This window comes from Pseudophryne corroboree, chromosome 6 (assembly GCF_028390025.1).
Source record: "Pseudophryne corroboree isolate aPseCor3 chromosome 6, aPseCor3.hap2, whole genome shotgun sequence".
Lineage (NCBI taxonomy): Eukaryota > Metazoa > Chordata > Amphibia > Anura > Myobatrachidae > Pseudophryne > Pseudophryne corroboree.
This window is the reverse complement of record NC_086449.1, coordinates 788066890-788092416: the sequence shown is the minus strand read 5'-3', so window position 1 is coordinate 788092416 and position 25527 is coordinate 788066890. Positions and strand designations below refer to the sequence as shown.

The 25527-nt window shown below is 43.0% G+C and overlaps 1 protein-coding gene across 1 annotated transcript in view; it reads left to right on the top strand.

Moving 5' to 3' along the window:
* The window catches only part of LOC134935733 (uncharacterized), a 42954-nt gene extending 19127 nt beyond the window's left edge, over positions 1 to 23827 (top strand). The window contains exons 3-5 of the mRNA XM_063930586.1: positions 12097 to 12429; positions 14223 to 14351; positions 23710 to 23827. Of these exons, the coding sequence (XP_063786656.1) occupies positions 12097 to 12429; positions 14223 to 14351; positions 23710 to 23789 (542 nt within the window). The 3' untranslated portion in view covers positions 23790 to 23827. The remainder of the gene's footprint in view (positions 1 to 12096; positions 12430 to 14222; positions 14352 to 23709) is intronic.
* The last annotated feature ends 1700 nt before the right edge of the window (positions 23828 to 25527 follow it).

The following is a 25527-nucleotide window of genomic DNA, read 5'->3' as shown; positions in this document are numbered from 1 at the left end:
CAGCCGTCATCCCGCCCGCCGGTATATAGTATGTATTCTGTGAGGGACAGTCCAGAGTCTGTACTATCTTGTCACACACACTGGCGTTTCTATAATGGGTGCAGTGTGTGCGGTGCACACGGGCCCCTGAGTCCAGAGGGGGCCCCCACCGCACACGCTGCACCCATTTTCTAAATACTCACCTCTCCGGAGTCCCGCGGCGACGTCCATGGCAGTATTAAAACTCTGTGAAAATGGCCCAGCGGCCATTTTCACGGAGTTCTGCACATGTGCAGTAGAGAAATCTCAGGGAAAATGGCCACCGTGCCATTTTCCCAGAGATCTGCGCATGCACAGTAGAGTCTGAGCGCTCTAGTGCTCAGACTCTCAGCGCTGCCGGCAAAGAGGAGGGGGCCTGAACGGAGGAGGCTGTACCCGTGCCTCCTCCTCTCTTAAAGCGCCCCTGGTCACACACCTACAGTCTGCCTCTGTTTCCAAACCTTAGAACCCAATTCTTACTAAAGGTTTGGTGCTCTGTTTCTGAAGTCTGACATTTCTTCCCAGAGCACCACCTTATTTTTTTTAATGTGCTGTCAACCATAACTTTCCATGTAACTTCAATATAAAATTCACGTGCGTGGACTAAGAAATACAATGACTTATGAATTAATTGCTATACCCATGTTAGGGTATATTAACCTATTCAGGTCTGATTATGAACTCTCTTCAGTCATCAGTCAGAATGCTGTTCCCCTTTAGCAACCGGTTGGAGGTCAATGAATGATAAGATGACACAAATTTATGCGTAACCGAAGCAAATCATAAGTGACCCGCTCGGGGGCCATCATGGCTTTATTATTTATAGCTTGAACACAAAGGGTTTATGCTTGCCAATATATTCAGCCAATCAGAATACACCATGTATGTCTTGAATACATCGATTGTCATACAATGTTAGAAGTGGCAACTAGGACAGCCTTGAAAATGGTTATTGTTTCGTTTATCAGTCTTTCGGACATAAACTCAAAAGATTTCTTTCTTTATTCTTCTCAATTAGCCTTGGATATATCTGGTGTTGCTTTGTCCGTCTTGGATACATTTCCAATACATTTAATGTTGCATTTGTCTTGTACAAGTCATGCCTTAAAACAAGATTATTCAGCAAATATAGTATTCTGACCAGCTCTGCACATTTTTCTTAAGGACATATCAACTCATTTTGTGATTAACAGTAAATATCTTAATAAATGCGAAAAACGTGAATCAATTTATATTTGCCAAGCTCCTACACCATCATTTCCCCTCTTTTTGATTCCACTTTTTCTCCCTATTCTACCTACACTATCTAGGCCTGAAACATTCTTTTTCAGTAAACCAGTCCCCTGGACTTATAGTCCAAACCTTGGGTATTTCCCCTAACAACAATCAAAGGATAAGCAACTTCATTCTTCTGGCTGGAGAGTCACTGTCAGCTTCTTTGAGTGGGATGCATGTAATCAAGTATCACGACCTTCCACCTTAATTTAAGGTAGACATGGTTAGCAGCACTTGATATGGACCATCATATCTTGGTTCAAAGGTCTTTCTCACATGTCTCTTTAAATAGACCCAATCTCCTGGATTTAGCTTATGCGTAGCTGATCCTTCTGGGTCTGGAATGGAAGAAAACACTCGGCAATGGAGGTTAGTCAACGTTTTACAGACCTCCTGTACATAACCTGTTAAATCACCATGATTATGTTGTAACTGTTGTGGATAATAACAACCTGTTCTTGGAGCTGATCCAAACAATATCTCATATGGAGTCAGCTTACTAGGTCTCATAGGTGTGGTCCTAATATTGAACAAGACTATAGGTAGGCATTCTGGACAAGTTCTTTTGGTTTCTGTCATTTTCTGTAGTTTTAGCTTAAGGTCAAAGTTCAGATGTCCCCCCTCCCACTCGCCTGGGGCTGGTAAGGCACATGGAAGGCCTGCTGTGCCCCCAAATCTTTCATTATATGCTGCATGACTTCTCTTGTGAAATGTGTACCTCTATCTGATTCTATAACCTCAGGTATCCCAAATCTACATACTACTTCTGCTATCAGTTTCTTTGCAGTGGTTTTTGCTTACTGGCCAGGCTTCGGCCCAGTGACTAAACATGTCCGTTGCTACTAGTACATATTCATATGGACTGCTTCGTCGCCACTGTATATAGTCAATTTGTAGTCTTTCAAATGGGTAAGAGGCTTTGGGTATAGTTCCTAGAGGTGTCTTGGTTCTTTTTCCTGGATTGCTGATTCCACAGATCCAGCATCCTGCTACAAAGTTTGTTGCAGCTTTATTGAAGCCTGGAGCTATCCAATGCTCTTGTAATATAGGTGGAAATAGAGCTGCTGGTAGACAGTACTTCAATTCTCTTGACTTCCAAAGTCCATGTTCATCTTCTTCTGCCCCCAATCGTCTCCATTTCTCCTTGTGATGCTTGTTGTTGAATTTTGATCAGCTCCTGTTCACTAGGCATTTGCTTCACGTCTTGAGCTACTAAGACTTGCTCAAGTTCTTTTGATTGTAAGGCAATTCTCTTGGCTTCTGCATCTGCAAATGCATTTCCTTTAGCTTCCATGGTTTGGCTCTTAGTATGTGCTTGTACCTTGATTATTCCAATTCTTTTAGGTAGTTCCAATGCTCTGAAGAGTTTCATAATCAAACTGGCATGTTTGATGAGTTTTCCGTTTGCACTTTTGAAGTCCCTACTTTTCCATATAACAGCGTAATCTTGGGACTAGATGTTAGCTGTCATGTTTTCAGCATGTATGCAGGCTTTGGTCATTGCTATGAGTTCTGCTTCTTGTGCTGACATGCTTGGTAGCAATGCTCCAGAGTCTATGACTTCAGTTTCAGTTGTTACTGCATATCCTGTCTTTGGGGATCCATTATCATAATATCTTGATCCATCGACGAACAGGTTCATGTCTGGATTGTCCAATGGTGTATCTTGGACATTAGGGAGAGGTAAAGTCTCTAATTCCATGAGGCTAGGCAATCACTTCATATGTGGTAAGTCTGGCTGCAGAAAGATGCTTGCTATTTTCTTGACTTAATATTTCTGTTACAGCGTGAGGTACTTGTATACACAGTGTAATCAGGCAATCCCAATGCTGGGGCTGTTATTATGGTTTGCTTTAGTTGTCTTACTGCTTCTTCAATGGTGTCCCTGTTTTCTGCTGACGCCTCCTTTTTAATGTTCTTGGTGTTTTTGCTTGAGTTATTGCCTTTGTTCTTTTATCAGTAAGATGCCTTGTTCCTTGAGATATGCAGTGTCCTAAGAAGACAACTTTTTTCTGTACTAGCTGAAGCTTGTCTTTTGACACTCTGCAATCTTCTTCTGCCAAAAAGATGAGTAGTGATACTGTTTCCTTTTTTGCACTTCTCTTCTGTCTGTGCAGCAATAAGCAGATCATCGACATATTGAACTAACTGGGTGTCTGTAAAGTGTGGTCTCCATTTCTGCAGGATTAATGCCATTGCCTCTGAGAAATCTGATGGACTAGTGGCTCCCCCTTGGGGTAATTGTGTCCCACCATATTGTTTACCTTCGTGAGTGAATATTAGAAACTTCTGGCTTTCCCATTCATCAGTAGATAATCTGATTTTCCCTCCTTTTGAATCTTGAGATTCAACACCTTTATTGATTAATGTTGGAAAAGGGTTGCTGCGTTGAGGGTAATACATCTTCTGATGGTTACTTGTCGCATTTTGGCAGTGCTACTTCATACATGGTCAGCCTTGCCACTGACAGGTGTTTGGTTCTTGCTTGTTGAAGCTTCTCTGTACCTGCATGTGGACCCTGGATGATAAGTTCATGATTCAGCACTATGCCTGTGCTCTTGTCCTCTTCTAGGACTTCTGATTCATCACTGTGTCTGTGCTCTTATACTCTTCTAGGGCTGTTGCTGCTATCACTGCTCTGATGCCGGTAGGTGCTCTTTGATTACCGCTGTCAAGCTTGCTTAAGTTGTAGGCCACTGGTCTTCACCTCAGTCCATGATTTTGCATAAGGACTTCTATGTATGGCCTCCTTCTTTAATAGTCAGGTAGTTCTAGGGCTTGAGATGAGGCAACTGCTGTTTCCAACTGTTCAATAGCCTAATTCATCTGTTGCTGTATGTAGGATGCGGACCCTCCTCCCTTTCAGTGTTGTCACACAATGCTTGCATGTAGACTGGTCCTAGAGGTATCCGTGTTCTGTAGTGTCCTACTAGGCCCAGGAATGATCATCTGACTTGCTTGACACTAGTTGGCATCTTAGCTTGCAGTCTGAATCTTTTCCTTTTCACTTTTGTTAGATGTCTGGTACCTTGAGTGTCCTAGGAAGATTAACTCTTGCTTGACTAGCTGCAATTTCTCCTTCTGAGGCTCTGCAGTCTTGGTCTTCCAGAAACTTCACTAAGGACACTGCCCCTTCTTGGTACTTCTTTTGGTGGTGGTGGCAATCAACAGTTCATTCACATCCTGTATTTAGCTGTGTGTTTTGTGGATAAATCACTTGGTGATATAGCCCCTCCACAAAGCTATCCTGGTCCAGTAGTATTGCTTCCTTTCTTCTACAACTGGTACTGCGGGAATGAGCCAATACTGAACTTCTGTTTTAACTTGCTTCTAGATGGCTTTTTGTTCTTTCCTTTGATAAGTTGCTGGAAAGTTAAACTTCTGCTGGTGTGTACTGTATTCTCCTTGGATAAGCTTTAGTACATTGTGCTTCAGCAAAGTCACTGGACATGTACTCCAAGGTCAAGAATTGGGCTGGTATTGGTGACTGCATTTCTCTCATCTCCTGTCCCTTTAAGAATTTCTGATATCACCAGTTCTTGTGGTATCTCCCTCTGCTGTCTTCTGCGTGTGCCGGCTCCAGCATTCATTAGGCACAAACGTATTTCTCCAGTGGGCAAGGTGACTGTAATCATACCTTCTGCTGTTTCTTCTGGAGACATTATGTTCACTGGGGAGTACCTGAAGAAGCTTGTACTTCATATTGGCAGAAGAAGCATCATTCATTTGTTTTCTGGAACTTTTTCTGTCTTGTTCCTTATTATTTGATTTAAACCCCGGAGCTTCTGTTGCTTTAAATCATGGCATTATCTCTGTAATCTTGCCATGTAGTACTGACCACTTGTCAGATGTCTTTCTTTGTCCTTCTTAAAGCAGACTTCCTTTAGTCTCCAAACTTTCATGCAACCTTCATATTGTTTCTCAACTTTTCTTTTTCCAATCACCTCTCTTTATGATTCATTCATTATTCTTCATACTTTGTCCTTTCTTCACTTGCATATTCTTTCTCACTGCTGCTGGCATGTCATTTTCTTAGTCCAAGTCCACCCAGGCTGGTGTTTAACATAATGATATTTATGCTGGGAGTTGTTGTTCCTCTTTGTCTTACTTTTCCTGTGAGAGATAGTCTTGTATAGCAGCTTGTATTTCAGGTTACATCTTTGCTTTCTTGCAAGGGTAGGGCTTAACCTCTCAATCCAGTCGTTGCAATGGCTTGATTTGTAAGTAAACGTAGAGGAATCTGGTTGTGCATAAAAACAGCTCTTGAAACCCTTGGGTCTCCTGTGGGTAAAGTCACTTTTATCGAACTGCCAGTGGTGACTGAGTACACTGTTGCCGACACAGGAGTTGCACACCTTCATATTCTATCATCTTGTGTGTCGTATAGTGACTTTATCATAGTAAGTTCTGATGGACTCAGTCTTTTCCTGTTTCAAGTCTGGGGCTGCTGGTGCCCTGAGTGTCTGTGCATGACACCATCTCTTAAGTCTTGTCATGTACATCTTTCCACTTTCAAACGTTGTTCTATTTTTCTCTGTCGGAACGTCCGTTATGGCTGGGCAATCATCTACTGCATCTGCTTTTAACATGGTGCTTACTGTTTGGGCAGTTGCTGGTCTTAGTATAGCCTCACACAACTGGTGGTAGTCGACCCATGCCGGTGTCCATATGGTTTGAATTCTTTCCATATAGGCATAAAATGCTGTTGGTTTTTTTTCTAGGATCTGGGGACTCTGCAACTATTTTTGCGAGGTCGTTGCCATACCAGGGTTTGTGGTGTTGGCTCTGTACGATGTATGGTTCATCCACCCTGGTTGCATCATTTGTGTTGCGTATTCTCTGCACTTGTACTGGATACAGAGCAATAGGCAATGCTGACCGTCTTTCAGTATTTCTAGTCGCATAGATATCTTGGCATGGTGGTTCATGGTGTGAAATCCAGTTTCCACAATTTGGGCAATGTTCATATCCTTCTGGAACGCAAAACTGACATACCGGACACAATCTTTCTGGAAAATATGTCAGTTTATTCTGTACATTATGCACCTGGGCATGAAAAGCTGTAGAGGCTGTGTCTTGACCCCTTGCTTCTCCTCTTCACCTGATTTGCACCCTTTCGCCTATAGTTCCTGATTGTGGACAATTGTTTACTGGACTCAGCTTGATTGCAGGTGTCTACCACTCGTTTAAACATGAGGGAAGCATTAGGTGGCTAGTTTCTTTGGTTGGTCTTGTTGGGGTTTCTTGTGATAAAGTATCAGGACACTGGGGCATACTCTGTACACATAGCTCAGGTAAATCATTCGGATTTTCAACCACAGATCCTTCTAAGATAGGGCTGATTATTCGTCACTCTTTTAACCTTGCTCGTATCTTTTTAATTTCACTTTTAGTGAGCTTGTAGGTAATTGCATTCTGTTCATACTAGGGGTACCTTGGTGTGCATGCATGTCTGGGTATAGGGGTGGGGTATAGTGTGGAGATGCTGTTGCTGGACTAGGTCTCAGTTATGCTTTAGGTTTTTCTTGCTGGTTTTCACACCATTTCTTGTATTTTCTGCAATTCTTCTTGAAATGTCCTTTTTTCTTGCAGAAATAACACTTTCTTTCATCTTGCTTGGTTCCTTCTTTTGAGTTCCTTCCTGTGGCCCCTTGCATTGGGTTTCTGATTTTCCACTTGCTTTGTTCCTGGACAACGTGAACTGTTACCTTCGGTATGGCATTCTTTTCTTTGGCTTTTCTTATTGTTTCATTTTCTCTTTCTTGTGCTTCAGTGATCCAGATGGATGCTTGATCTCTACTATTATGCTTAATTATCCAACTCTTGTTACAGGAGGCAAATTTTTCCCATTTCTCTAGGTCAAGTGTCCCTTCTGACGGGAAGCCTGTTCTTTTGATTCCTTTCAGAAATTTATTACCCTCCCTGTTATTAACAATATCCACGGGTTTGTCGGGCCCTGACATCTTTACAGACCGCGCTCCCATGCCTGGGTGAACGTGCGCGGAACCCCTCCTGATGTGGTATTTTAATAACTCCTTTTGAGGGACTTAAAATCTCCTTTTAAAGAATCTCTATCTAGGTCAAGTGTCCCCTCTGACGGGAAGCCTGTTCTTTTGAAATTCCTTTCAGAGATTCATTACCCTCCCTGTTATTAACAATATCCACGGGTTTGAACCCATCCTGATGTGGTATTTTAATAACTCCTTTTGAGGGAATTAAAATCTCCTGTTAAAGAATCTCTAAAAGAGTTTCTTCAATCCGTCTGTGGACAAATGACTGGGGTTGTAGTGTTGCCCCTTCCTCCCTGTGTTGGTGGAGAATTTGTTAGTACTGCTCCCCAAGTGAGACCTGCATAATAGATTATTTCTTCTGGATCACTGAGATGCGTCCCTAATATTATTGTTAAGTTACTCCAAGGGTCTATCCCCCTGCCTATATGGACTCCTGCTTGTATCAGTATCCCTGTTGTAGTTTAATGCTTGTTTCTCTTCAGAAAGTAATGGCTAACACCGGGGACTGCTTAGAAATACCTATCAGTGTGTGTAGGAGACTCTAGTTTCATTATTCAGCAGACAACCCGACTCCCCCCCACCTTTTCAAAAGCATATTGACAGAGTACATATAACAGTGCAAGGATACAAAAACAAAGATGACAGTAAATCCTATATCTGTTATCTGTGTGCACGGCAGCTGTTTGAGACTGCACGGCACATGGGTCTTAGACCTGGGATTATGTGATTCCTAGGCCAATAGGTTATGATGTTAAATCAATCATTCTTAATGTAATGTTCCAACAATTCTCTTTTTTTTTTTTTTAAATGACAACCTTTTGTACAATAAAATTCATCATCATTTTCCACATAACCAAATGAGACTTCAGTGCTTGTAATTGCCAGCAATCTTGGTGCTACAGACCCTTCGTATTTTCTTAACACAACAACACAGGTACAAGATTTGCATACACCTCTTTGGTTATTTATCAATTCAAACTGGTTATCAGCATTAGAACATATCTTGGCCATGCGCCACTTTTATAAAACGGCTCTATTTTCTTAATAAACATGCATTTAGTACTTGCACAATTTAAAAGTTTTCTGCATACTTGATTAATTCCCCCTGTGCACTTGTGACAAATTATCTGAAATTATTTACCCACAATTCAACAATATAACATAATTCAACAATATAACATAATTCAACAATATAACATACATGTATGGTACCTTAAAAAAAAATTTCTTCTGACTGACGCTGGGCTCTTTAAGATATCCTCTGACCTTCCCGACTGGACTCTCCCCTTGATTTACACAGGAAGCGCTGAGTTCAAGTGAGCAGGTAGAAATCTACACAATAAATCTCACTTACCGGTTTTTTTTTGTTATCAGCGGTTCCTGAAAGATCAGAGGATTTATTGCCAGTGGAGGAGATGCTGGAATACCCCGGACGATGCTCCCAAATGTTAGGGTATATTAACCTATTCAGGTCTGATTATGAACTCTCTTCAGTCATCAGTCAGAATGCTGTTCCCCTTTAGCAACCGGTTGGAGGTCAATGAATGATAAGATGACACAAATTTATGCGTAACCGAAGCAAATCATAAGTGACCCGCTCGGGAGCCATCATGGCTTTATTATTTATAGCTTGAACACAAAGGGTTTATGCTTGCCAATATATTCAGCCAATCAGAATACACCATGTATGTCTTGAATACATCGATTGTCATACAATGTTAGAAGTGGCAACTAGGACAGCCTTGAAAATGGTTATTGTTTCGTTTATCAGTCTTTCGGACATAAACTCAAAAGATTTCTTTCTTTATTCTTCTCAATTAGCCTTGGATATATCTGGTGTTGCTTTGTCCGTCTTGGATACATTTCCAATACATTTAATGTTGCATTTGTCTTGTACAAGTCATGCCTTAAAACAAGATTATTCAGCAAATATAGTATTCTGACCAGCTCTGCTCATTTTTCTTAAGGACATATCAACTCATTTTGTGATTAACAGTAAATATCTTAATAAATGCGAAAAACGTGAATCAATTTATATTTGCCAAGCTCCTACACCATCACCCATTTAATGGCAAACTGGGTATAATTATGAAGTGGTTACACTTGTCCTTGTTAACTTCAAACTCCTTGAAGTAGAAATGTGCAGTTCAGTTCTTCAGAAATTCCACCCGAATTTAGTGGATTTGAACCAAATCAAAACCAGGTCTGGGTCTCCTGGAGAGATCCAATCCGTACGAAGCACTGGTTTGGATCTTTCTGCGAATCAGAATTTGGATTTTAAATCTGAATTTTGGATTTAAAAAATTGCATGATTTTAGCTGGGGGTTTTTAAAATTGATTTTTGATTTTTTTTATAAATAATTATCATTTTTTTATCAATTTTAAACTAAATTGAAATCCGAATCTGAACCAAAATACTTTTGGGTGGTTTTGCAAAATCAAAATACAATAATGAAATTAGAGCCAAAACCTAAAAATGGGGATCTGCACACATCTCTACTTTGAAGCTGTAAAGTTTGTAAAATTAATATTATTATAAACCCTGTGCTCACTCTAGCATCTATCGGAGACGAAATTGTGAAGTTCCGGTCTGTTGGGGAAGTTCTTTTACTGCTTTGCACAGGGGTCACAACAGCCCAATACATTAAGTGGCAATGGACATCATCTGACTCAGTAAAGAAAGACACCATAGAGGTGAATTCTAACAAACAAGCTACAAGCACTGGACACTTTTACAATCGTCTTAAGACTTCAGAAGAAGCAAAATTTGCTGTCAAAATTTCCCCCATGAGTTTTATGGACTCTGGTCAATATATGTGTCATCTTCCTGGGAACACTGTTGGAATTACCGTACATCTTGTTACTGTTGAAGGTATGTTTGATTCACTGTAGGATATTGCTTGATTATTCTAAAAAGTTTTTCAATCTACTGTGGAGACACTGAATCTGGAATTTGGTTTATGAGTTGTCTGAGGGTTTCTAGCAAGATTCAAGTTCATCCAATAAAAATATTGTACTATTATTTTATTGCAGAACCGTTCCGTGGAGTTAAGCTAACATAATCTATATGTTTTGATCATTTAGGACCCTCACTCTAACTTTGAATAAGACAAGTTTTGTAAATAGTATTCAAAAGGTTAACTGGATGGTTTACCGTTTAAACGAAAAGTCCATGAGAGTCAAATTTGAGAAAATGAATCTTAAAATTGAAGAACTGTAATTATTTAATGAATAATTATTGACTTTTAATTGTTTTTACTGCTTCAATAAGTAGTACCATGTTTCACTTTAACTCTAAACACGCCAATTCTTAATTAATGACAGTCATCTCCCTAGTCTTGTATATACTTGCAGAATTTTTCTCTATGGAATCTTCCAACACTAGGGCAGATATAAATCTTCATAATGTCCACGAAGTGTCTTCTGGAATGGTCAGGGAAGGATGGATGTTGAGTTGGAGAATTCAATCTTCTACGCTATAGGGGTAATGAAACTGTGCCCGATAAATTTTAAGGTGGAAAAAAAATGGGCTTAAGCGCAATTTTTTGCCTGATGGTTTTATCGGGCAATGATATTGCAGCCTATTTTTTCTGCACACAAATTGTCTAATTTTCAGTCGAAAACACACAGGATCCAGGATAAGTTCCCGGATCCATGTGTTTTCGCAACCACTGTCGTGAAAACAGGTCAGTTATCAGGAATTCATTTTCACCTGCCTCCAGATAGTGCTGGCTTTCGGGGGCAATTGAATAACAACCTGCGGATCAATTAGCTGTGATAATTTACTGCTGACTTCTGGACTGCCACCTAACAGTATGTGTCTATCCAGGGTCGGACTGGCCCACAGGGGTACCAGGGAAACCACCGGTAGGCCCCACTGCCTGAGTGCCCACTCCTTCCTCTAGGGATAAGGTTCCAGACTGTGCACTTGTATTATACATGGTAGATGTTGTATTACACTGCACTAGACTATTGTGTATTTCAAGCCTCTGTGGAGGCTGGCCACACCCCCTTTGTAGACTGGCCACACCCTTATGTATGGGCCCCTATCTCACCATTCCCCCGGTGGGCCCTTCATTCCCCAGCCCGACACTGTGCCTAGCACCCCATCTCCGCCTCATACCTCTACCATTACCTTATATTTGCCATTCCGATTCATTTCTTTCTCTTTATTCTTTCTTCCTTTATTTCCTAAAAAATTTTTTTGCCATCTTTCCCTCCATGGCTACCTGCCGGTGCACAGGCAGCCGGATGCCCCCCAATGCTCACTGCTGTCACCTGGGGCTCCTCCCAATGGTAAGCTTTGAGGGATACAGGGAGGAACTATGGCGGCAGTGTGTGTGGTGGTGGGGCCCTGCCTAATTTGTCAGTCCTGGTCCCCATCATTTCTGATGGCAGCCCTGCTGGTTATCAATTCTCTCTTGGAATAACTAATAAGTTGATTACAAACCAACTATTTAACTGATTTGGCCAACGCAGGCACATTGTACCTAAAAATGTTCTCTAGCATTGTCTCAGTAGTCTTGATAGTAGTATGAAATCTCGCAATCCTGAGATGCTAAATGTATCACCTATATTCATTGCAATTTTGATTTGGTATATTTAGTGACGTTAGAAATGTAACATTATTCATTTATAATTAGGAATATCTGAAGGAATTCAGTAGAAATTAAACAAAAAACTAAATTTGCCTTAGGAATGTATTGAGCAATTCGCCACTTGCATATCACCAGCCTTCTTTATTTAACATATTGGAATTTCAATTGTGATCTTTTCCTGTTTTATGTTTCAGTGAAAGTCCGTCCACCAGCCTTAGTTAATGATGACAACATCATGGCACTTACATGTTCAGTGTCTCACCTTATATTGGATAACAACATTCTGTTAGTGTGGGTACAAATGAATGGATCTAGCTCTGTTCCTGTAAAGAGCCACAGAGTCACCAATATGTTAACGGAAAACATACTATTTATGAAGGACATTAATATGAATGACAACACAACAAACTTCACGTGTTTGGTGTTTACTGAAAACAACTTGGTTACTTTACTTCCAATAAAGTTGAATTACACCAGAAATCTCAAATTGGAGCCAACGTCAAGTCTTCAATCCAACTCAAGTCCGGGTATAGTATATATATAGATGAGAACTCCTGTTCTGGAATTTATACTGCTACTATACCATGTTTATTACATCATTAGGGATAAGATTTTATATCAGTTTCAATTTTTTGAATGCTTAAAAGGACATGTAAACAATCATTGTCATTCTATTTCTTTATTTGAGAATTCCTATTAAAAATGACTGAAACACCCTAATGGCTGATGCCCCCAATCCCAAACAATAATTTATAGCTAAAATATAAATAAAAGACCAATACTCTTAAATTTGGTGCCAAATTTGAAAAATTTAGAGAACAATAGTTATTAAGCTCCCAGAATGGGTAACGAGACAAGCGATTTGATGTGGGTGAGGAGGACAATGTTTGCAACTAGAGCTACAGTATTTTGTGTAGATTATCCCCTATTTTATGAACCCTCTTACTGTTGAGTTTGACCCATAAAATTGAAAGAGTTATTTGAGCAGCATTGTCTTGTGCTTTCCCCCCAGATTATAAATTATTGTAAATTATTATTGTATTGTAATTCCACACTTTATAAGTGATAATGAAGGACTGATATACAAACATAATATGTATATGTGGTTAAAGGTCCAATAATATCAATAAAGTACATATACTGTATTTGATTTTCCTTTCCGCAAGAGTTATCATCAAACAAAGTGTGGGTATCATTTGGGTTGCACTATTAGGATGAGACCAACTGTGATTAATACTCCTTTCAGAACGCCTGAGGCGGGTCGCACGCAGGAGCCTGGCGAGGGAGCTCCCAGTGTGCGACCTGCCTCAGGTGCCCTGCCACCACTGACTGCATCCTGGTATATTGCGGGTTTGGTGACGTCAGCGGTAACGCGGCTGGGGCGGTGCTTGGAGATCACATGATCTCCAAGTGCTGCCCGTACACAGAGAGTAAACAGGAAATGAGTTGCATCGACCCAGCTTCCGTTCACACCACACAGTGAGCCGGGTTGAACACGTGTTCAACCCTGCTCACAACCAGGGTTGAAATACTGGGTCTCTCTACCCGGTATTTCAACCCTTGCACCTTTCAGACCGCAACTGAACACAGTCAGGGAGAAATCTGTGTACCAGCGTAAACGTCTTTGCATACATATGCAAATTTCTTCATTTTTTGTATCTCTGTCCTGTTCTTACAGAACTTGACCACATCTGTCTTTCCGTGAAATTGGACATTTTGGAGCTGCAACTGGGCGGCAACAGTGCAAAAGCATGGACCCGCCCTGTCTCGTGGGACTGTCATGGTCAATTATCAAAAACTCCATGGGATTTTTAGTCATGCGTACAGGGAAGGAATACCTATTCTGATGGATCTCTTGCACCTACTATAGCATGGGGATGGTGCAAGTGCCAATAATAATGGTGCAGTGGCCAATATAAAATTGATGGGCGGCATGGTTTCCGGCTTAATCATGCAGAAACCACTGCTTTGGTTGAATGGAATCCCGCATTACCGTACAGTAGATAATGCAGCTTCTGTGGTTGTCCGCTGCTACAGCCACTTTGCATGTGACTCAGAATCAGGTCGCTCACCAGTTTTGACTGATTGTGTACAATGTTTTTACAATATAAATATTTGCACATCAAAATTCTACCAAAAGATCATCATATCAGCCCAAAAAGAAATATAAGTGTGAATTCTAGTCTACACAAAGAACTACATAAAATAAATCTTGGTTTTACTGATAAAGAGCAAAACTGGAAAATGTTGTGGTTGAACCATGATGTGGTTATAAAGACAGACGCTTACTGATGCATTGTCTCTGTGTTTTATGTTCTAGCCTCATTCAATGAAGACACACCCTCATCCTCAGGAATCAATGTATTGCGCATATCAGTTCGCTCTGTGATTTCCATAATGATCTTGGTGCCTTTTATTGTATGCACAATACAGTTTTCAAGGTATATAGGTATGTTCTTCTGCCATTTGTAATATAAGGAAAATAGCATGTTTTCGCTACAGTATTATTACATTATAATTAGAATGCATCTAGGTTGACCACATGACGGTTATTATATAACTAATGATGTAGGAATTACAGATTACACCTTGGCACTACTGTTCTGCCTTTCACAACAATTCTTGTTCACTATTTCTTATACTTTCCAAATGCCGGGTGCAACCTGAGACAAGATTTTTTTAGGGTGCTACTTATTCCTTCTAAATTTACAAGATGAAGTCATAACTTTTTGTCTTTTAACCACTTAACTGACGATTTATTTCGCCAAAAACCTCTCCGAAATTGTCGGGGTTTTTTTTTTATGAGTGAATTAGGTGAAGAACATAAATTTAACCCTATCCAAATGATTTTAGTAAAAAAATAAATAAAAAAATTTAATATTTTTTAATCATCGAAACATCGATCGGGAACAGCGTGACCATCAGAACATCGGGACCATCGCGGCCATCATGGCTTTCATTTTGAAAGCCGGGACAGCCTCCAGGTATACAGGGGGGGTCTGGGGGTGGCTTGGGAGGGTTAATTTACACTCCCCAGTGGCTGCCATTGTCTGCAGCTGCTGGAGGGGGGAGGGGGTCCTGCCGTGCTGACCGATCAGCAGTGATCGGCAGCACAGCAGTCAGTAGGGGAGAGTGCAGGGAGGCAGAGAGACCTTCCGGTCCCTCTGACAGCAGCAGCGGAGGGAAGTTTCCCTTCCCCGCCGCTGTTAACACTCTCTATCTGACTGGTCGCATCCTGTGCCACCAGGTCAGATAAAGCACTTTCAGGCATGGTCGCATCTGATGCGACCATGCCAGGCAAGTGGTTAAACAAGCAAAACAAATTTGTTTTCAATTGATGTGTGGTTAAAATATACTGTACAGACACTATGTAGACAAAAGTGATTGGACCCCCCTGCCCAAGCAAAATGGTGTTCTCCTGCCACAGACACATGTTTGTGAAGGTATAACACGGGCAGAAGGGCACTGAGTAAATAATTAGCTAACTAAGGGGTCTATTTACTAAGCCCTTCGATGGAGAAAAAGTCGCTGGAGATAAAGTACCAACCAATCGGCTCCTAACACAGCCTGTGACATGGTAGTTAGGAGCCAATTGGCTGGTACTTTATCTCCAGCAACTTTATCTCCATCTAAGGCTTAGTAAATAGACCCCAAAATGGCTTACTGGAAGGAGCTAACCGAGTTTGAAAAGGGGATCATCGTAGGCTGCGTGATGTCATGTTTCAGGGCTTGAGCGCCTGAAATTTTTCGGGTTTTGTGTTTTGGTTTTGGGTTCGGTTCCGCGGCCGTGTTTTGGGTTCGAACGCGTTTTGGCAAAACCTCACCGAATTATTTTTGTCGGATTCGGGTGTGTTTTGGATTCGGGTGTTTTTTTCCAAAAACACTAAAAAACAGCTTAAATCATAGAATTTGGGGGTCATTTTGATCCCAAAGTATTATTAACCTCAAAAACCATAATTTACACTCATTTTCAGTCTATTCTGAATACCTCACACCTCACAATATTATTTTTAGTCCTAAAATTTGCACCGAGGTCGCTGTGTGAGTAAGATAAGCGACCCTAGTGGCCGACACAAACACCGGGCCCATCTAGGAGTGGCACTGCAGTGTCACGCAGGATGTCCCTTCCAAAAAACCCTCCCCAAACAGCACATGACGCAAAGAAAAAAAGAGGCGCAATGAGGTAGCTGTGTGAGTAAGATTAGCGACCCTAGTGGCCGACACAAACACCGGGCCCATCTAGGAGTGGCACTGCAGTGTCACGCAGGATGGCCCTTCCAAAAAACCCTCCCCAAACAGCACATGACGCAAAGAAAAAAAGAGGCGCAATGAGGTAGCTGACTGTGTGAGTAAGATTAGCGACCCTAGTGGCCGACACAAACACCGGGCCCATCTAGGAGTGGCACTGCAGTGTCACGCAGGATGGCCCTTCCAAAAAACCCTCCCCAAACAGCACATGACGCAAAGAAAAAAAGAGGCGCAATGAGGTAGCTGACTGTGTGAGTAAGATTAGCGACCCTAGTGGCCGACACAAACACCGGGCCCATCTAGGAGTGGCACTGCAGTGTCACGCAGGATGTCCCTTCCAAAAAACCCTCCCCAAACAGCACATGACGCAAAGAAAAAAAGAGGCGCAATGAGGTAGCTGTGTGAGTAAGATTAGCGACCCTAGTGGCCGACACAAACACCGGGCCCATCTAGGAGTGGCACTGCAGTGTCACGCAGGATGTCCCTTCCAAAAAACCCTCCCCAAACAGCACATGACGCAAAGAAAAAAAGAGGCGCAATGAGGTAGCTGACTGTGTGAGTAAGATTAGCGACCCTAGTGGCCGACACAAACACCGGGCCCATTTAGGAGTGGCACTGCAGTGTCACGCAGGATGTCCCTTCCAAAAAACCCTCCCCAATCAGCACATGATGCAAAGAAAAAGAAAAGAAAAAAGAGGTGCAAGATGGAATTGTCCTTGGGCCCTCCCACCCACCCTTATGTTGTATAAACAAAACAGGACATGCACACTTTAACCAACCCATCATTTCAGTGACAGGGTCTGCCACACGACTGTGACTGATATGACGGGTTGGTTTGGACCCCCCCCAAAAAAGAAGCAATTAATCTCTCCTTGCACAAACTGGCTCTACAGAGGCAAGATGTCCACCTCATCTTCACCCTCCGATATATCACCGTGTACATCCCCCTCCTCACAGATTATCAATTCGTCCCCACTGGAATCCACCATCTCAGCTCCCTGTGTACTTTGTGGAGGCAATTGCTGCTGGTCAATGTCTCCGCGGAGGAATTGATTATAATTCATTTTAATGAACATCATCTTCTCCACATTTTCTGGATGTAACCTCGTACGCCGATTGCTGACAAGGTGAGCGGCGGCACTAAACACTCTTTCGGAGTACACACTTGTGGGAGGGCAACTTAGGTAGAATAAAGCCAGTTTGTGCAAGGGCCTCCAAATTGCCTCTTTTTCCTGCCAGTATAAGTACGGACTGTGTGACGTGCCTACTTGGATGCGGTCACTCATATAATCCTCCACCATTCTATCAATGTTGAGAGAATCATATGCAGTGACAGTAGACGACATGTCCGTAATCGTTGTCAGGTCCTTCAGTCCGGACCAGATGTCAGCATCAGCAGTCGCTCCAGACTGCCCTGCATCACCGCCAGCGGGTGGGCTCGGAATTCTGAGCCTTTTCCTCGCACCCCCAGTTGCGGGAGAATGTGAAGGAGGAGATGTTGACAGGTCGCGTTCCGCTTGACTTGACAATTTTGTCACCAGCAGGTCTTTCAACCCCAGCAGACCTGTGTCTGCCGGAAAGAGAGATCCAAGGTAGGCTTTAAATCTAGGATCGAGCACGGTGGCCAAAATGTAGTGCTCTGATTTCAACAGATTGACCACCCGTGAATCCTTGTTAAGCGAATTAAGGGCTGCATCCACAAGTCCCACATGCCTAGCGGAATCGCTCCCTTTTAGCTCCTTCTTCAATGCCTCCAGCTTCTTCTGCAAAAGCCTGATGAGGGGAATGACCTGACTCAGGCTGGCAGTGTCTGAACTGACTTCACGTGTGGCAAGTTCAAAGGGCATCAGAACCTTGCACAACGTTGAAATCATTCTCCACTGCACTTGAGACAGGTGCATTCCATCTCCTATATCGTGCTCAATTGTATAGGCTTGAATGGCCTTTTGCTGCTCCTCCAACCTCTGAAGCATATAGAGGGTTGAATTCCACCTCGTTACCACTTCTTGCTTCAGATGATGGCAGGGCAGGTTCAGTAGTTTTTGGTGGTGCTCCAGTCTTCTGTACGTGGTGCCTGTACGCCGAAAGTGTCCCGCAATTTTTCTGGCCACCGACAGCATCTCTTGCACGCCCCTGTCGTTTTTTTAAAAATTCTGCACCACCAAATTCAAGGTATGTGCAAAACATGGGACGTGCTGGAATTTGCCCATATTTAATGCACACACAATATTGCTGGCGTTGTCCGATGCCACAAATCCACAGGAGAGTCCAATTGGGGTAAGCCATTCCGCGATGATCTTCCTCAGTTGCCGTAAGAGGTTTTCAGCTGTGTGCGTATTCTGGAAAGCGGTGATACAAAGCGTAGCCTGCCTAGGAAAGAGTTGGCGTTTGCGAGATGCTGCTACTGGTGCCGCCGCTGCTGTTCTTGCGGCGGGAGTCCATACATCTACCCAGTGGGCTGTCACAGTCATATAGTCCTGACCCTGCCCTGCTCCACTTGTCCACATGTCCGTGGTTAAGTGGACATTGGGTACAACTGCATTTTTTAGGAGACTGGTGAGTCTTTTTCTGACGTCCGTGTACATTCTCGGTATCGCCTGCCTAGAGAAGTGGAACCTAGATGGTATTTGGTAACGGGGGCACACTGCCTCAATAAATTGTCTAGTTCCCTGTGAACTAACGGCGGATACCGGACGCACGTCTAACACCAACATAGTTGTCAAGGACTCAGTTATCCGCTTTGCAGTAGGATGACTGCTGTGATATTTCATCTTCCTCGCAAAGGACTGTTGAACAGTCAATTGCTTACTGGAAGTAGTACAAGTGGGCTTACGACTTCCCCTCTGGGATGACCATCGACTCCCAGCGGCAACAACAGCAGCGCCAGCAGCAGTAGGCGTTACACGCAAGGATGCATCGGAGGAATCCCAGGCAGGAGAGGACTCGTCAGACTTGCCAGTGACATGGCCTGCAGGACTATTGGCATTCCTGGGGAAGGAGGAAATTGACACTGAGGGAGTTGGTGGGGTGGTTTGCGTGAGCTTGGTTACAAGAGGAAGGGATTTACTGGTCAGTGGACTGCTTCCGCTGTCACCCAAAGTTTTTGAACTTGTCACTGACTTATTATGAATGCGCTGCAGGTGACGTATAAGGGAGGATGTTCCGAGGTGGTTAACGTCCTTACCCCTACTTATTACAGCTTGACAAAGGGAACACACGGCTTGACACCTGTTGTCCGCATTTCTGGTGAAATACCTCCACACCGAAGAGCTGATTTTTTTGGTATTTTCACCTGGCATGTCAACGGCCATATTCCTCCCACGGACAACAGGTGTCTCCCCGGGTGCCTGACTTAAACAAACCACCTCACCATCAGAATCCTCCTGGTCAATTTCCTCCCCAGCGCCAGCAACACCCATATCCTCCTCATCCTTGTGTACTTCAACACTGACATCTTCAATCTGACTATCAGGAACTGGACTGCGGGTGCTCCTTCCAGCACTTGCAGGGGGCGTGCAAATGGTGGAAGGCGCATGCTCTTCACGTCCAGTGTTGGGAAGGTCAGGCATCGCAACCGACACAATTGGACTCTCCTTGTGGATTTGGGATTTCAAAGAACGCACAGTTCTTTGCGGTGCTTTTGCCAGCTTGAGTCTTTTCAGTTTTCTAGCGAGAGGCTGAGTGCTTCCATCCTCATGTGAAGCTGAACCACTAGCCATGAACATAGGCCAGGGCCTCAGCCGTTCCTTGCCACTCCGTGTAGTAAATGGCATATTGGCAAGTTTACGCTTCTCCTCCGACAATTTTATTTTAGGTTTTGGAGTCCTTTTTTTACTGATATTTGGTGTTTTGGTTTTGACATGCTCTGTACTATGCCATTGGGCATCGGCCTTGGCAGACGACGTTGCTGGCATTTCATCGTCTCGGCCATGACTAGTGGCAGCAGCTTCAGCACGAGGTGGAAGTGGATCTTGATCTTTCCCTAATTTTGGAACCTCAACATTTTTGTTCTCCATATTTTAATAGGCACAACTAAAAGGCACCTCAGGTAAACAATGCAGATGGATGGATTGGATACTAGTATACAATTATGGACGGGCTGCCGAGTGCCGACACAGAGGTAGCCACAGCCGTGAACTACCGCACTGTACTGTGTCTGCTGCTAATATATAGACTGGTTGATAAAGAGATAGTATACTCGTAACTAGTATGTATGTATAAAGAAAGAAAAAAAAACCACGGTTAGGTCACTGGTATATACAATTATGGACGGGCTGCCGAGTGCCGACACAGAGGTAGCCACAGCCGTGAACTACCGCACTGTACTGTGTCTGCTGCTAATATATAGACTGGTTGATAAAGAGATAGTATACTCGTAACTAGTATGTATGTATAAAGAAAGAAAAAAAAACCACGGTTAGGTCACTGGTATATACAATTATGGACGGGCTGCCGAGTGCCGACACAGAGGTAGCCACAGCCGTGAACTACCGCACTGTACTGTGTCTGCTGCTAATATATAGACTGGTTGATAAAGAGATAGTATACTCGTAACTAGTATGTATGTATAAAGAAAGAAAAAAAAACCACGGTTAGGTCACTGGTATATACAATTATGGACGGGCTGCGGAGTGCCGACACAGAGGTAGCCACAGCCGTGAACTACCGCACTGTACTGTGTCTGCTGCTAATATATAGACTGGTTGATAAAGAGATAGTATACTCGTAACTAGTATGTATGTATAAAGAAAGAAAAAAAAACCACGGTTAGGTGGTATATACAATTATGGACGGGCTGCCGAGTGCCGACACAGAGGTAGCCACAGCCGTGAACTACCGCACTGTACTGTGTCTGCTGCTAATATATAGACTGGTTGATAAAGAGATAGTATACTCGTAACTAGTATGTATGTATAAAGAAAGAAAAAAAAACCACGGTTAGGTCACTGGTATATACAATTATGGACGGGCTGCCGAGTGCCGACACAGAGGTAGCCACAGCCGTGAACTACCGCACTGTACACTGGTTGATAAAGAGATAGTAGTATACTCGTAACAACTAGTATGACGACGGTATAAAGAATGAAAAAAAAACCACGGTTAGGTGGTATATAATACAATTATGGTTGGACGGACTGCCTGCCGAGTGCCGACACAGAGGTAGCCACAGCCGTGAACTACCGCACTGTACACTGGTTGATAAAGAGATAGTAGTATACTCGTAACAACTAGTATGACGACGGTATAAAGAACGAAAAAAAAACCACGGTTAGGTGGTATATATTATAATACAATTATGGATGGACGGACTGCCTGCCGAGTTCCGACACAGAGGTAGCCACAGCCGTGAACTACCGCACTGTACACTGGTTGATAAAGAGATAGTAGTATACTCGTAACAACTAGTATGACGACGGTATAAAGAACGAAAAAAAAACCACGGTTAGGTGGTATATATTATAATACAATTATGGATGGACGGACTGCCTGCCGAGTTCCGACACAGAGGTAGCCACAGCCGTGAACTACCGCACTGTACACTGGTTGATAAAGAGATAGTAGTATACTCGTAACAACTAGTATGACTATGACGACGGTATAAAGAAAGAAAAAAAAAACCACGGTTAGGTGGTATATAATACAATTATGGATGGACGGACTGCCTGCCGAGTGCCGACACAGAGGTAGCCACAGCCGTGAACTACCGCACTGTACTGTGTCTGCTGCTAATATAGACTGGTTGATAAAGAGATAGTATACAATACTACTAATATACTGGTGGTCAGGCACTGGTCACCACTAGTCACACTGGCAGTGGCACTCCTGCAGCAAAAGTGTGCACTGTTTAATTTTAATATAATATTATTTATCATGTACTCCTGGCTCCTGCTATAACAACCTGCAGTGCTCCCCAGTCTCCCCCACAATTATAAGCTTTATATACAATACATTGATGTGCAGCACACTGGGCTGAGCAGTGCACACAGACTGAGTCACTGTGTGACTGTGTATCGTTTTTTTCAGGCAGAGAACGGATATATTAAATAAAACAAACAACTGCACTGTCTCTGGTGGTCACTGGTCACTGTGGTCGTCAGTCACTAAACTCTGTCTGCACTCTGCACTCTCTTCTAATCTACAGTATCACAGCAATCTCTCTCTCTCTTCTAAATCTAATCTAAATGGAGAGGACGCCAGCCACGTCCTCTCCCTATCAATCTCAATGCACGTGTGAAAATGGCGGCGACGCGCGGCTCCTTATATAGAATCCGAGTCTCGCGAGAATCCGACAGCGTCATGATGACGTTCGGGCGCGCTCGGGTTAACCGAGCAAGGCGGGAAGATCCGAGTCGCTCGGACCCGTGAAAAAAAAAGTGAAGTTCGTGCGGGTTCGGATTCAAAGAAACCGAACCCGCTCATCTCTACGCTGGACAGGGATACAGAAAATTTGGTAACCCGGATACACTGACCAGCTCAGAGTCCAGATCTTAACCCCATTGAGAACCTAAGGGACGAATTGGAGCGATAGGTGTGTTCTAGACCGGTTCGACCATATTCAATGCCGCAGTTGGTCATTGTACTTAAGGCGGAATGGCAAAACATACCGCCTGCTGTTGTCCAGGAACTTGTGGACAGTTTGCCAAGAAGGGTGTCTGCAGTAATCACTGCACGTGGTGGACCTACAAAGTACTGACGCCAATAAAATCTCGTTGCTCTATCTGATGTCAGTGTCCAATCACTTTTGTCTACATAGAGTACTACTACTAAATCCTTATATTTTTGGAGGTACTTTTTTACCAAATAGATTGGAGGCAGGGTGTGTATGTGGGTGCATGGCCATACATTTTTGCAATGTTAAGCCACCCTTCTACACCTTTAACACAATGATAATGAAGTATAACACAAGGCTGCAGCATAGAGTAGGACAGCAGAAGGCTACAGAGGTCTCAGGGGAATTAAGTGTCTAGGTTGCGTCTGTACTTTAATATGACTTAGAGTTAGGGTATTTTGGTTGGTGTTTATGCTGGGTTTTAGGATCCAGTGGAATTGAGGAAGTGGAGATCTGGATTTGGTTATGTAAGGTGGGAAGTGCAGAGTTTGGTTCTCTTAGTCCTGCTTGATTTTCCCCATCAGTAGTTGAATGTCTTTTGCTTGTTTTGCTGTAGCAGTGGATTTGTGGGCAGGAAAGGATGGTAAGCAGGTTCCACATTTGGCACAAGTGATTGTGGCAAGCACACTAATTTATAATGTGTGCTTTATTACCACACATAAGGGGGCATTTGGATTTTCATTGTTGGGTAAAGTTTGCAGAGAGGCTGGCTTAGTGTCACAGACCGTGGTGCACAGAGATGAATGATAATGAGCCCCTGTTTCACTGAAGGCTATTGAACTTGTTTGGTACATACTGTAGTATTAATGACCCAACTCAGGAGACTGCACTCCTCTGAATCAGGCACAATGAGTGGTTGTTATGGAAAAGAAAGACTACAAAATGATGCAGAAAGTGTAGGGAAATATTATATATGGTATGTTCTATTTTATATCTTGTTTATTTACAGGTGCCGTGTATAAAGACACAACAACGTCAACTTCAAACCTCAAAGGCGAAAACGAACTATACGTGAGATTTGAAAAGTGAAACAGAGACTATGTGATACATAGAGTGTTTGTTGAATATTGCTGTGTGTATATGATCTGAAATCAGCACACCTAATATTTGAAAAGATAAAAATAAATAATTGCTGCTTTTTGGTAATGACATACTGTGCACACAAACCAACTCTGACTGCACTGGCGGAGGCAGGATCACTACTGCATTGCCACGCCATCATATCCGTAGACTTCTCACTTCTAAGCCCAACTCAGTCTCTCACTAGTAATGCACCAAGGATGTTTTACTATGTAGCAGTGAGCTGACTGTGCGGGTATCGGCAGACCTACCACCAGTATCTGTTATTCCTTCCCAGCCATGGCCTATGATAATAACAATGCCATACCCTCCAACATTTTACACGTAAAAACCGGTACGAATTAGGGAAAGGGCCACGCCCCCTTTCCTATACTTTCGATGGAAGTTTGGAGAGTCAAAAATCGGTACAGACCATCAGTGTCAGACTGGGGCATGATGGGCCCACCGGGGGAATGCAGTGATAGGGACCGATACTTAGGGGTGTGGCCAGCCTACAAAGGGGGTGTGGCCAGCCTCTACAGAGGCTTGAAATACACAATAGTTTAGTGCAGTGTAATGCAACATATCTACCATGTATAATACAAGTGCACAGTATTGAAACTGATCCCTAGAGGAAAGATTGGGCCCTCAGGCATTGGGGCCTACCGGTGGTTTCCCTGGTACCCCTGTGGGCCAGTCCGTCCCTGCAGACCATAAAAAAAAGGTACTTGTACCTGCCAAAAAGGTACAGTTGGAAGGTATGCAATGCCTGTACACGAGAGCATTTCTCTGCAACAGAGTTACATTGATTTCAACCTCTTTGACGCTCTACATGAAGCTGAATAATAAATTGAGGAGACAAGCTGATGACCATATTTGGATGACACTCCTTAATATTGGAGACTCGTCTCTACCCCCAAGAAGCTTGTCAATGTTTCCTTTTTATTTTCACACAAAGTGACTATTTTATTTGCTGCTCCCTACTTTTTACCATGTACATTCTCCCCACTGTATGCTACTGTATTCGTGTGTGCTATAACTCCACTGAAGCGCATTCTCCATGGCAGGATGTACCTCACGTGGATCTATTCGTACAGGGTATGTCATATCGCCACACACGTATCAGTTTTCCCATGCATTCCTTGTATCCTTGTATGGCTTATGTCCCACAGTGCAACCTCCGTACTGCACCTAACATGGCTGCCCCACCTGGTACACTCGTCGGTGGGATGAAAAATATATGGACCTGATGGTTCTTGTGGGACCCCAATCCTAGCGTTAGGACGCTGCAACCACCCATTTTGTGTCATCTCCTCTAGGTGTAACCTATTTCACCCAGGGTAATCCTGCACATGGCTGTTTCATCTGGTACCTTTCATGGGTGGAATATATAATCCGTATAAGTTATTACCCAAAATGTCTACACCAACCCTGCGGAATGTGTATTGTGCTCTCTAGGGCCTATATTTACTAATAATCCGAGTTTGACCGATTTGTGTTTTTTTTTCTAAGTCCCAACACGGGAATTCACTAAGCACAAATCTCGGCAGTGTTTGGGCTATTCGTAATGGTTTGAATGGCAAAGTTCTGAAATACGAATGAATAGACCATCGGTCAAACACGGCTGTTATTTCATACAACACGGGTATTCACTATTCATTCGTATTTGGGTGTTAGTCTCTGAGTGCTCAAGTGCGGGTGTATTTTC